Below are 13,412 nucleotides of genomic sequence, written 5' to 3' on the forward strand. Positions count from 1 at the left end.
ATTATACATCAGTGACTGAGGCACACAAAATTAAAATGTAGGATTGTGTTTATGGAGTAACCCTAATAAGAGGTTCAGTTAGTGAGGCGAGTTGTGGGCGAGACTGGAAAAAATATAAAAGCGTTTCTCTAAAGAGCATGACCACTCGTAGACGTATAAGCATGAAAGATAGATGAAAGAGGAAAAAGAGAGAAATAGAAAATAAGGGTTCTTTGAGGAGACACATTGATTTCGAATTCTTTGAGAGCAAACAAAAGCGGCGGCAAAGTAAAAAGCGAAAGAACAATGAGCAGTGCCCTGAGAGAGGCAGCAGTAGGAGGGAGAAAGAGAAAGAGAGAGAGTTCACAGAGTCCAGGCCGGTACCTTGGTTGTCTAGCGTGTTATGAGCCAGGTTGAGAGAGTGAATCACAGACGCTGGGTTCTCCGACAGCGCTGACGCCATCTTCTGCGGAAAATCCCTGAAGACAAAACATTAAAAGGGATCATTAGGATTTCTGTCAAAACTGCTAGTTGGATACTGGTCTCAGAGTCTGAGTGAATCCGCCACAGAGATGAATGCACCTGGTAAAGTTTCAAAATTACACCTCCTGGTAATGAGATCAAAATATCCTACTCAAGCAGCAGTGTTGTCCCTTTGCAGAAATGTTAATTGAATTGAATGTAAAGGAAGTTGATTTAAAATGTACACATGCAGTAAAAGTTGAGTTAGTTTTTAAAAATTGCATAATAACGTCCAATACACTTTGTCAAATTCAGCAAATATCCCCTCACAGTCCGCTAGTTGTCCGTTCTGTGTGTGTGTGCATTGAAAATCTGGTGTTCATACACAGCCCTGGCTCTGTAATGTGGAAACAAACAAAGTGGCTCAGACCGAACAACACAACACTATTCCAGGAAGCTCAGTAACGCTCCGAAGTTAGGCTAAATTTTGGCGAGAAAAAACTGACATGGTCATTTTCAAAGGGGTCCCTTAACCTCTGACCTCAAGATATGTGAATGAAAATGGGTTCTATGGGTACCCACAAGTCTCCCCTTTACAGACATGCCTACTTTATGATAATCACATGCAGCTGGGCAAAAAACATGTCGTTTTTTCATGCAGTATAAATGTGTTATTTTTGCCTTAGTCCCCATAGTAGCCATTCCAGTGCAGTGAGACCATTTTTTAAAATTTGACTTCACTGTATAAAATTACCTGTGGTGACCTCTAGGATAATCACAGCCTCATGAAACTTTACAGCCACAAACTATAGAGACCTAGAGCATTCAGAGGATGGATGGCTTTACTAGGTAGATTGACAATAAGGGTTTTTTTCTGAGCAGTTTCCTGAACAGAAGTGCCCGCCATCCAATCGCCGAAAAATACAATTCTTGCAGAAATCTCCAAATGTCAAAAGTTTTAGATACCAAATCACAGCATGGCTTTTTCTGTGGTGTTCCTCAAGGTATTGGTGTCTTAATGTGGTGTTTTGGAGGGATTACTAATAATTTGTATCAATTTTCGATTGGTAAAAAATGGTTAAATTTAGCAACAAATCTGTGTAACAAATAGTATCAATCCAACACTTGCTGCAACAATTTATGAGACATAATAGAGCATGGGAATTACCATCATATACTTCCATCATAATGTTCTAAACCCTTATACACTTTCACAATTTATTTTAATTCATTCATTCATGTTTATTTCTGATTTATGACTAGAACAACTTGACACACAGTGCTGAGCTGCATCTTGAACTAATCTTCAGGTTCCCAGCTTTCAGATGATGTACACCACTTCTATGTGACATCTACTGTTGACCTGCTATCTCCCCCTAAAGACCCCCTGTAGCCCCCTAAAAAAGACAAAAATGGGTCTATTGTGGGTCTCAGAGGTTAAGTCACATACTTTAACTGTCATATATCGTACTGTTTGAGGATGTTGCCTAGTATACAGGTATTTTTTTCACTTCGCTGAGAGTGTTTGGTGCAGTGCTTGTGGAGCGCCTCTAATAAAAATGGCCCTCTCTATTGGAAGTGATTTAACACAGGGAAAGAATAAAACCTAAGCTCATCATTATGCTGCAGTAAGTCATCTCGCCTCGAGGCAGCCAATTCATCTCAATTAATACTAAATAAGGAAACTGCTCTGCTAAATGATACTAGCCATGCATAGAAGGTGAAAAGTCTTGCCAGGTGAAGCCCAAAATTTCACTAATGGGGAAACAATACACCTGCCACGGGCAGACAGGAGGGACCTTTATTGGATGAAAGAGTGGAGGTTAAAAGCGGTGTGAGAGAGAGAGAGAGAGAGAGAGGAAAAAAAGGAGGAGACAAAATTGGAAAGGTTAAGATGGGAGGTTGGGGAGGGGAGGAGGAGTGGAGAGCTGAGATGAGCTAAGGTGAGGAGGTGAGACGAAAGAGATGGAAGTGAGGAGAGAGAATACAAGCAAAGCAGAAAAAGAGAGGCGAGACAAAAGACTGGAGTGAGTATGAAGGACAAAAGAGGTGAGGCGGAGGAGTGTCTGAGAGGCGAAGGTGTGGGGAGAGGAAGAAAAGGAGGGGAAATTAGATTAACGGAGAGGTGACAGGCAGGGCTGATGATGTCAGGAGAGAGGAAACCTACGATTTGAGTCCTGCATTCTCCAGAGTGAGCTCCTCCAGACTGTTGGACTTGCTGACGGTGTGCAGGACTTGGTCCACCACCTCCGACCCCTGGGGACAAACAAAACACAGAGGCTGTGACCAGAGGTTTCAAATGGAAGACGAATATAGGCAGGGAAAGTGAAAAGCAAGCAGTAAAACAGAGGCAACAGAAATCTGATTATGTTTTAGCATTAGTAAATTTTAGACTATTAATGCAGTTTCATAAAAGCTTTTTATTTATTAAATTACTCATGTAAATACAGATAAATAGCCTCATTGACTATGTATAGACGTATATGAGGCTATAGACTAATCATATGAGTTCAAGTTGGGGGCCATAATGGGGACACAACCTACAACGTATCCCTACATAAACACAAACTTTTCTGCAAAGCCTAGAACAGTTTTGGTATTTCTCGTTATCTCTCTGCTTTTCTAGCTGGTCTGAAGTGGGCGGGGCTCAGCTGTAAAAAGGTGATATCACGTACTTCAAATGCACCAATTAGAATTCATCGAGATCGGATACAAAAATCAGACGCCAGTTATGTTTTTTTCCAGTGTTAAACTCAAATAAATCTTAATAACTCAGGATGCTCTTTTCTAATTTTTGAGTGTTGCTTATCTAGCCATAAATACTGTATTGTTATAGGGCAATATTTTTACAAATGGATCCCTGCTGCATGCGCACGAGGACGCAAATGCCCACTGCCACTGTTTTAATTCTATTCCACGAATCAACAGCTGGTGGCAGTACCTCGCAAAAAAGCTATCAATACGCCTGCAAAAGCAGTGAAGAAGATTTCTACCAAGTAAACATGGATGTAAACAATGCAGGATTTTAAATATTTTCTAAAAAAAAATTTAAATCAGCTTGGCAAATGTGGGAAACCTCCGGGTCTGAGAAGTGAAGCCAATGCGAAAGTGCATTAAACCTGTATTCTTTCTAACAGCCAGCAGGGGGCGACTTCTCTGGTTGCAAAAAGAAGTCTGATTGTATAGAAGTCTATAAGAAAATGAGCCTACTTCTCACTTGATTTATTACCTCAGTAAACATTGTAAACATGAGTTTATGGTCTCAATCGCTAGTTTCAAGTCTTCTTCAATACAGCATGATGTTCATTTAATAAATGATGGTCCCATTTAGAGTCAGATAGACCATAAAGCAGGGGATGCTTTAGGGCGGGGCTACCTTGTGATTGACAGGTCGCTACCACGGCGTTGTCCGGTCTGGGAGTTGTCTGTGTTTTCGTCTTACAACTTTAACTCTTTCACGGTGTGTTTTCAGTTCATGAAAGATAATTATAACCTTTTTGTTCGCTTAAAAATTTCTTATTCAACGTTCTGTTGTTCTTAGCTCCACCCTCTCGTGTCACTTCTAGTTACGACGGTTAAAATGCCAAACCCGAGGCTTCAAAAACGGCAGTCCACAAACCAATAGGTGACGTCATGGTTGACTATGTCCACTTCTTATGTACAGTCTATGCTTGGCTAATGTTTTATGAGGAAGGAAATTCATTCAACAAGTTTGTTTGACCTTAAAGACGCACACGATGTGTTTTGGTGAGTAACACTGAATGTAAAAATAACTTATGTTTTGTTTTGTTTGTTTCAAGGAAATTTCGCAGGGCATCTTTAAAGTTTGAAGCCAAGTTTTGGGGGTGGATTTAATGCTCAATACATTTAATCCAATTCCTTATAAACTCACTTCACTTATTTGAACAGACTGTTTCACGTAGTTCACCTCAGATGGATACCACTTACTCTAATGCACATCATGAAAATTAAATAAAGAGATTAAGAAGAGATTTCTTTATACACATTTGGACCGCAGTCTGCCAAATGAGCAGATAAAAAAAAGCTTATTCAATCTAATAACTTAATCATGTAATAAATGTAATCTGATAACACACAGGATAGCATTGGAAACGTGAAAAGAAAACAAAGAAGAAAAGAAAATTGATTGTAGTCTAGATCTGGCAAGAAGGTTTACAAGAGAGCGAGAGAGATTAAAAAAAAAAAGATAGTTACTATGCGCATGTCTTTGCAGTGCAGCTTGGTGAACCAGGTGTTGTACGCAATGGATGCCACGATCACCGCCAAGTCCCTGTAATGGAGACACACACACACACACACACACACACACACACACATATTAGAGATAAAATGCAAATCTTTAAATTAGCAAACTCCATCTGCTCCGAACCATTTGATGTCACTGATCCATAAATTCACATTATCGTTGGCCAAACTTTTTCTTTGCTCCCCGTTCAGCAAAAAGCAGTTTATCAATGTGACAGGGAGTACACTATGGGCAGGGCTGCTTTCTAAAAGATGACTGATTCTGCAGCCCTGCTGAGGAGGAGGACAAGAAGCAGAGAAGAATGAGAAAGAAAGATGTAAAGATCAATGCCCAGGGTCAGTGGATTACTCAATAAAGCCACTGTTTGATCCCGGCTACAGACCTCAAACACTGCTACATCCACTGCTGCACAGACAGACACGGAGCCCACAGACCATACGGTGGTGTGTGTGTTTGTGAGGGAGGACAGAAAGAGAGGGAGTTTTAGAATCCTCCAAGGTCCAACTAAAGCCACACTGCTGCTACACCTGCTATACATCATCTGACAAACAAGCAGCAACAGAGACAGAGACAGGGAGGGGCACGGAGGAAGAGAATAAGCCCAGAGAGAGAGGAAGACGGGAGGAGAGCGAGACAGAGGGAAAACACAAAGTGAAAGAGAGAGGAAGAGAAAGTGTAATCTAGCCAGGGAGGGTCATGTTGCCAATAACTGCGGCAGCCAGGACTTTACAGTGTATCTCAGAGGAGTAAAATGGCTACAGGCTGTGTTCCTTTTTCATTACCACGCAAGCCATCAGACCAGTCCACTCTGACGCAGCTGAGTCTGTGTATGTATGTTTGTGTGTGTGTGTGTCTGACCAGATGATGCACATGTCAAGATTCATCATCAACACTGACTGTTGATTCGTGTTTTGACAGCAGGACATGTAATTGACCTTTATGATGTCTCACTCAGTCATGCGTCGGTGTTTATGTGTCGTCTTGTACTCTTACATGAGGACATTTTGGCACAGCAGGTCAATCAGTCGCTGTTAACTTCTTCACACCGATCAATTTAGGTTTGGGACGGGAATCTAAAATTAGATTAACATTGGAATTAAAGGGACCATGTGTCAGATTAAAATTAGTCAAGGGTTAGGGTTTGGTTTAGGGTTAACGTTAAAACTAAAGTCAGGTCAGGGGAAGGTTAATGTAGTAGATGAGTTAGAGAATTATTTAAATTTAGATGTTTTTTTTCAGTTTAGGGCTGTAACTAACGATTATTTTAATTGTTGATTAATCCGTTGATTATTTTTCTTGATTAATCCTTTAGTTGTTTGGTCTATAAAATATCAGAAAATAGTGAAAAATGTTAATCAGTGTTTCCCAAAGCCCAAGATGACGTCCTCAAAAGTCTTGTTTTGTCCAAAGCTCAATGATATTCAGTTTACTGTCATAGAGGAGTAAAGAGACCAGAAAATATTCACATTTCAGAAGCTGGAATCAAGGGATTTTTTATTTATTTTTTTATCACTCAAACCGATTAATCGATTATCAAAATAGTGATCAATGTAATAGTTGACAACTAATCATTAATCATATCTATTTTGTTTAATCTGTACAAAAACTGAAGTGCAAAAATGAACATGTTTTTTTAAGGGGGTTATGTGCCGCACTATTTCTTGGCAGGGCAAAGTGACTTCCTTCCTGGAGTCAGCGGAGTCCACACTGGTTGCTTGGCAACATCGTGGTAACGAGAACACTCCAGAAAGTAATTATTGAGCTTTAAAGGTGCTGGTAGACTGATTTTGTTACCTTTGGATAGAGTCAGAGTATAGCCATCCCACTGCATTTCCAGGCTTTATGCTAAGCTAAGCTAACCAAATTTACCGTACAGACATGAATGTGGTATCGATCTTCTCCTCTAACTCTCAGCAAGAAAGCGCATTTAAAAAATTAACTTTTATCCAACTATTTCTTTAGTCTCAAATGATACTATCTGCATCCACTTCGCTGCAAATTTCAGCGTGATGCCCACGCAGACTGTATATGTCCTGTGTGAACATGTGAACAGACACCAAATGGGGTATAAAATGAGCCGTGCGAGCATGAGCTGCCCACATCCATACCGCTTTGGAGCATATCAGGCCTCGACTGGCCATTCAACAATCATGAATGTATAAAATTAAAACCTAACTTTATTATGATCTGAGTATGACCTTCTAGCACACACTAAAGGCTCCATTTATTACAGCCCACAATATGCACAAAAGAGAACGGTGATTTTGATATTCTTAGACTGTACGAGGAATAGGGCTAAGATAGAGAGTTTCTCCTGAGACGGTACGAGAGAAAAGGTCACGGGGTCCTTCGAATCAAAGTCTCCCTGGGTGCATGACTGTGCTCAGAGCGTTTCATGGCAATAAGCCTATTAGATTATTTAATAGCTTGTTGGTGAAGTTGAGGGAAGGACATGACGTGTCCACAATAAACAGGGTTCATCCTCTAGGGAGCATGGATGTGCTCAGTAAATCTCATGGCTGTGTGCGCGTCAGATTTTCATATTTCTTGTATACAAGTGAAATATTTTTCTTAATGTAGGTCAGCGGGGGTCATTATTATTCACCTGGAGGGGACAATGAATATTTATAGCACCTTGTAAGAATAGACTTGCCATGGAAGGCGGATACTCTGACTTAACTGGTGACAATGGAGTCAGAAAGGTTAGAAGACACTAAAATCATCCTCTGGGGGATTATAAATATTCATAACAAATTTGACAGCAATCTGGCCAATTGTTGGCCCAAACGACCATCAATACCAGTGGGGAAGACGGTTGGATTTTGAAGCGCACCGATATGCTGTATGGTAATAAATCAATGCCACAGTCTAACCCCGTCCAGACCGTGACAGGGTCCTGTAACAGTGACAGCTGAGGCAGATGGTAGCAGTGAGCTGTGGAGCTGCTGTCCTGCTTCAGTAACAGAAAGAACTAACCAGACCGAGAGTTGGAGGGAAGTTGGACACGGCATCCAGACTTATTAGTGAGTGTATGTGTGTGTATATGTGTGTGTGTGTATGCACACAGAGGAGTGACAGTCAAGCAGAGAGGTGCCCCAAAAAGTTCTCGGGGCAGTAAGGCGTACAAATGTCTCTCTCACAGACACACGACAAACAAATGGAAATAAATTATACACACACACACTCCCCTCTGCAACAGAGTGTCAACCTGCAGTGGCTAGACAGAACCAACAGAGACAAGCAGAGTGTGTGTGTCTGTGTTTGTTTGCGAGGAGGGGAGTGATTCGAAGAAAGAGAGCTGGAGGAAAACAAGAGAGCTGAGGAAAATGAAAAGGGGAGATAATAAAGGGTGTGGACGACAACAGGACGAGACAGGGCCAGAGAAAAAGGTGTCCGCTTTCAGTCGGGAGGAGTGAGCGGAGACGACGTTTGGACGGACAGCAGTCAGAGGAAAAGGCATCGTCCTGTCGCTCACGGTAACGGTGGACGGGCTCGATGGAGAGGATGGATATGCGGAAGGACAAGGAGGGGAGGAAGGGAGTAATGCACCGCAAATGGCTTCTGGCACATGATCATGGAAAGACCAATCCTTAAATCCTTTCTTCAGTGATATGCACCCTTTCTTGATTGTTTTCGTGATCCCTATAGGGGTGTGAGAAAATATCGACACACAGGAATATTGCGATATTATGCTGTTTGATACTGGATCGACTCTCCATAACACTGTATTGATCAGAGTTGCAAAGCCCGCTTAGTATAAGCCACTTTGGGCTTGTTTTCCTGAAAAGTCGCTTACAAATATGGGTAGTTGAGAGTCGCGTTTTTTTGGGCTTGTTTCTAAAGTGTAGTTGCTAAATTGGGCTCCTGTCTCTCTCCTCTATACTGGCCTAGTTTGTCCTGTTGCAGGATCCGTACACAATCCTGATCCCCAGCACCACAATCACTCAAGAGTATTGTTGTTGTGAGACAAATCTTTGCGGGGTTAATGGAGTTTAGCTAACAATGCCAGGTCCTAAGTGGGCGAAATATTGCAAAAAGTAAAAAGACTGGGAAAAGAGAGAGTGGACTTAAAGATTGGATTTGCTCTCAAGTCGAGAACGATTCAAAGGCAGTTTGCCGGTTTTGTAAGTGTGATATACGAGCACATCATGCCGATCTGGTTCAACATGCTAGCACTGAAAAACATCAAAGAAACGCAGCATCGTTCTCTTTAACGAGGCTTACCGACATTGGATTCACGGTCTCAAAGCAAAATGAGACAAGACAGAGAAGTGAGCTGAAGGTAGCAACCTACATAGCCTGTCACACATCTATTAGTTGTGTTGACCGTCTCGGCAGGAAGTTCTTTTTGCAAAAATGAAACGAAATGCAAAAATCAAATTAAATGTTTGAGTTTAGTTGACAAGAAAAATGTTAAGTAACGAGCTAAAAATGGATACAAAAATGCAATGCAATGCAAAAATGAAATGAAATGCATGCAATCCAAAATAAATTAATAAATGCATATGAAGTGATCAAGTGGGTGTTGGCTGACCTGTATCATGATACGTAATATATCGCCAGATTCTTGCCAATACACAGCCCTAAAGATCCCTAGTGTACTTTTTGTTAAATTTTTGCTTCCTGTGTCAATTTCTATTTGATAAAACTTCTCTAGAATAGCAGGGAGGGAGTCTTTAGTATTGGATTGTGGGCTCAAGGGAACAATATGTTAAAGGAAGATCTTAAAAAAAAAAAAAATTACAGCATGGCCAGGCAGCTCCCCCTGCAAAGGCTTTCCTTTTATCACACACTATATAAAACATCGGAGGAAAAAACAACGGCGATGCAGTGATTTTGGCTCCCAATGTGAAAGACATTAATATATTCATGAGTTGCTGCTGCAATCATGCCTTCTATGAATGGCTTTTGATTTAGCAGCATAGCAAGGCTTCGCTCCTGTGATGAGAAATGCATTTTTAAGTGCGAATGCTCCGGTCGGGATTGTCGTTTCTACACGGGAAAAGTAGAAAGAATTCCACGGGCCTCGGAGTTTTTGTGGGGACAAAACATTCCTCAAATAAAAGACAAGTGAGCTAGGTTGAATACTCCATTTCCATGTCAGCTGTCAAATCTTTTTATGATCGGCAGCACTCGAGCGACACGTACGCTCTTCCTCAATATGTCTGGGAAAGGAAATGGGGGACTTAAAAAGATACCAGCGGGGAGGTAGGGGAGAAGACATATGGCATTTTACAGCTGTTTCCGAGCCCTGGATTCTGCCTCTGACAAGCTCATCATTCCCCCCTTCTCTGTGATCTTCCCAAACTTCTAACCAAACTGAACAGAGACACAGGACACCAAGTGAGCCAGAGCGAGAATGACAGACTAATACACTTAACATTTTACCCAGGGAGGGTCTTGTTAGACAAACAGCCACTCTAATGTCAGATAAGACGAGGGCTGGCAGATGAGATACTGTCTGGGTAAGATTTTTGCACAAACATCATGATGCAGAATGGGGAGGAAAAGTCTTTCAAAACTAAAAGAGTAGTCAGAAAGTATTAGGACAACGACGTGTTTTTATTGTCTTGGGTCTGTCGTCCAGCACAGTGGATTTGAAATGAAACGACAGCTGTGAGGTTTAAGAGCTGAATTTCAGCTTCAGTTACAATCCCAAATCCCAGTCCTGGTTGATTGGTGGGAACGGCAAATGGATGTTCAGATACATGTCCCATGGCGTGTGCATCGACCACTGGGGGCAGCAAACACTCCTTAAGCAGCTACTCTGTCAGATATGCAGTAGGAGTGCATGCATCATGTATCTGTTTACAATGCACCCAAACAAAGGGCGGAGGAGGAGGAGGAGGAGGAGGAGGATGAAGCGCATCACATTACTTTCATAAAGAAGGCTGATACTGAATTCATGATCAAGTTACACCGGTTGTGGTTGATGTCTTCCACAACATGTCCAGTATTATGTACGTGTAGAAGACCTTTAGGGCGGTCACAATAATTAATATACTGACTTATCGTACAATATATGGTCATGACCTCAATCAATTTAACGTTATCGACTTATCGCCCACAGCTCCGTTGTGGGAACATTTTGGGTTTAAGCCGAAAGAGAGAGGAGTGTTGTTGTTGTTGTTACTTATATCTAACTAAAAGCTAATATGTTGTTACTTTGCGCTTTTTGTCCTAACCATTGAGAAACTGAACAGAATATTGCCTGTAAAGTAATGAATGACTCTCTATTCCCCTGTGCCAAATGTTTAATATTTATTTAAGTGCAATTTTTGTTAACAGAGCCCGAGAATTCATTTTATTTATTGTTTTGGTTGTGTGGTTTTATTTATTTAGGATATTTTAATATTTCCAATTTGATTGTTCTTAAAGGTTTTCTATACAATGTCCAGAGAATTAATATAGCATCAAACAACTATTTGCTATGTAAAAGATATAGAGGAGTAATGTCTACCTGAGCAGAGAATGATGTCACTCTCTCTCTCTCTCTCTCTCTGTGTGTTGTAATCTGAGCTTCTCGGGACAGGCCTATGCACCTGTCCTGTCAATGCCTCGTGCGTAGGGGTGGGGAAAATCGTTTCACATAAGAATCTACATTTCTTCTTCTCAATTCATAAATTACAAAAATGTGTTTCTGTAAATTGTTTGGAAGGTGACGGCTTCCCCCTCGTTATGCAGACGAATCGGAAAAGTCACAACTGTGCCACGAGAGAGAAGCATAGCTCCAGGACATTACACTGCGTTTACACACACTGTAGTGAAGCCTTTGGGCACATTCTAAATTAAATAATTCCCCGGGAAGATATAGTTTGACATGACTCATGCAGTATGCACGCCTTGCAAGAGGAAGGTGAAGAGTTTTGGGAATGCTGCAAACAAGCGGGGTCACGTACACCATCACCCAGAGTCCACCGTTTGCAAACATTAGCACTGAACTCCAAGATTTTACAGCACTTTCATCCAACTCTAATTGGGCGAAGAAAGTTACACTTATCCATAGCCTGTTTCATTTCAAAGGCCCTGGGCCTGTACAGTGTTGTGGATAATGATGGGTTTCCCCTAGTGCAAGCCTTGCAGCAAGAGGGTGCAGTCTATTTTCCACTGCTGGGGGATATTATATAAATAACAGCACAGCCAAGAACCCGTAATCCACAACCTGTAGACCAACTTCTGTTTCTACAAAAGAACCTGTGTGGGACAGGTGGAATTGATTGGCTTCTGCTTAAAAAAGGCAGGCCAAAAACTGTTTCAAAATGTGTCCCACTCCACTGAAAAATGTGTTCTGCTACTGTTACTTTACTTGAAAGTTTGACCTTCACTGTGCAGAATGATGTGTGAATGTACAGAGACACGAGGGGTGCTTTCACAAGCCATAGTCTGTTTGGCTGGTCCGAATCAGAGTGGAATTGATACTTTTGGTTCGTTTTCTATTTAGTGTGGTTCGGTTTCATGGTGCTCAAATTAAAAATAACAAGCTGAGGGGCGTTTACGGAGGAGCAAATTTCTCTTTTTCATCTCGTGAGCTGCCACTTCTGCGCAGGGAATCGCAGGCTTGGATATATTGCTGTCGAAGTTTTTTCGCTTTGCTCACGAATGCCTTCTCTTCCAGTTTATCTCCATTTTTGTGGACTTTATTTAGCATGTTCTGTGTGTTCTCTTCAGCCCAGATGTCGAGCAAACATCAGACTTCTGCAGAAGTCCAGGTCCGTCCTTTCCCTCTCATGTTAACCTGTCGTTTACCTGTGTCTCTCACAAGCAGCTCACCTAAAAACAGCGTACGTATACCAGCAGGATTTTGTGACATCACAACTAGTTTGGTCCCAATCATGGCCGAATATGCAACTTACACAAGTGTGATGTGGAAATTTGAAACCTCCAGTGCACATTGAGAATGAACTTTTTCAGTGAAGTAAGAGACATATTTTTGCATTTGCATATTCATACCAATCATTAGTGTTAATTTCCAGCTATTTTAGATTTAGCCTTAAGCTCATTAATAATTTAGATCCGTTATGAGAGCCCATCTGCCAGCCCAACATGTAAAAATATGCGTTATTCAACCATCCGAACCCGGCCCGACCCACAAACAGCCAACTTTATGCATTATAGTAGCACAATTGTCAGGATTGAGGTGTGAAACAAGAAGAAGACTGAACGCTGCAGTGTGTCTCTTTGAGACGGAGAGACAGAAGGTGGAAGGTGACAAAATAAAGAGATTTTGATAAAGTTTTTATGTTTTTAAACTACATTTTAGTCTTGTCTTTTTTCAATATTGCATGTTTGATATCGTCACCGTTAGTGTTAAATGACGTCGGTGCCGTCTCGTCATCGTCTCGTCTTAGTCATGGAAAAAGAGGTCGTTGGCGAACATATTTCGTCATAGTTTTCGTTAACGAAATTAACAATGCCAATCATTAAATTTTAATTACATCTCCATTGAGCCAGTCAGTGGAATGTTCTGGACTGGCAAATTCAAGCACTTAAAACCCCTAATGCAGCTAAGTACAGTAGGTGTTTTCACTTTCTGAAGACCAGACTGAAGTTAAAAACAGGAAACAATTAAAGATGGCTGCAGTGCAGTTCTGGCAAAGCATCACGAAGGAGTATGCCAAATGTCTGTTGATGTCTGCTGGGTTACAAACAGCCACATATAGACTTCAACGGAACTGACAAATATAGTATCTAAATAGACAAATAT

At 41.3% G+C, this 13,412-nt stretch overlaps 1 protein-coding gene across 3 annotated transcripts in view; it reads right to left on the bottom strand.

Annotated features, from left to right (window-relative positions):
- Window positions 1-13,412, bottom strand: part of carmil3 (capping protein regulator and myosin 1 linker 3) — a 92,881-nt gene that overhangs the window by 56,200 nt on the left and 23,269 nt on the right. For all 3 annotated transcript variants that reach the window (XM_074650311.1, XM_074650310.1, XM_074650309.1), the window contains exons 9-11: window positions 4,657-4,732; window positions 2,609-2,697; window positions 364-458 (exon numbers count right to left, since the gene is read on the bottom strand). In XM_074650311.1, the coding sequence (XP_074506412.1) occupies window positions 364-458; window positions 2,609-2,697; window positions 4,657-4,732 (260 nt within the window). The remainder of the gene's footprint in view (window positions 1-363; window positions 459-2,608; window positions 2,698-4,656; window positions 4,733-13,412) is intronic.

This window comes from Sebastes fasciatus, chromosome 11 (genome assembly GCF_043250625.1).
Source record: "Sebastes fasciatus isolate fSebFas1 chromosome 11, fSebFas1.pri, whole genome shotgun sequence".
In the NCBI taxonomy this organism is placed as follows: Eukaryota; Metazoa; Chordata; class Actinopteri; order Perciformes; family Sebastidae; genus Sebastes; species Sebastes fasciatus.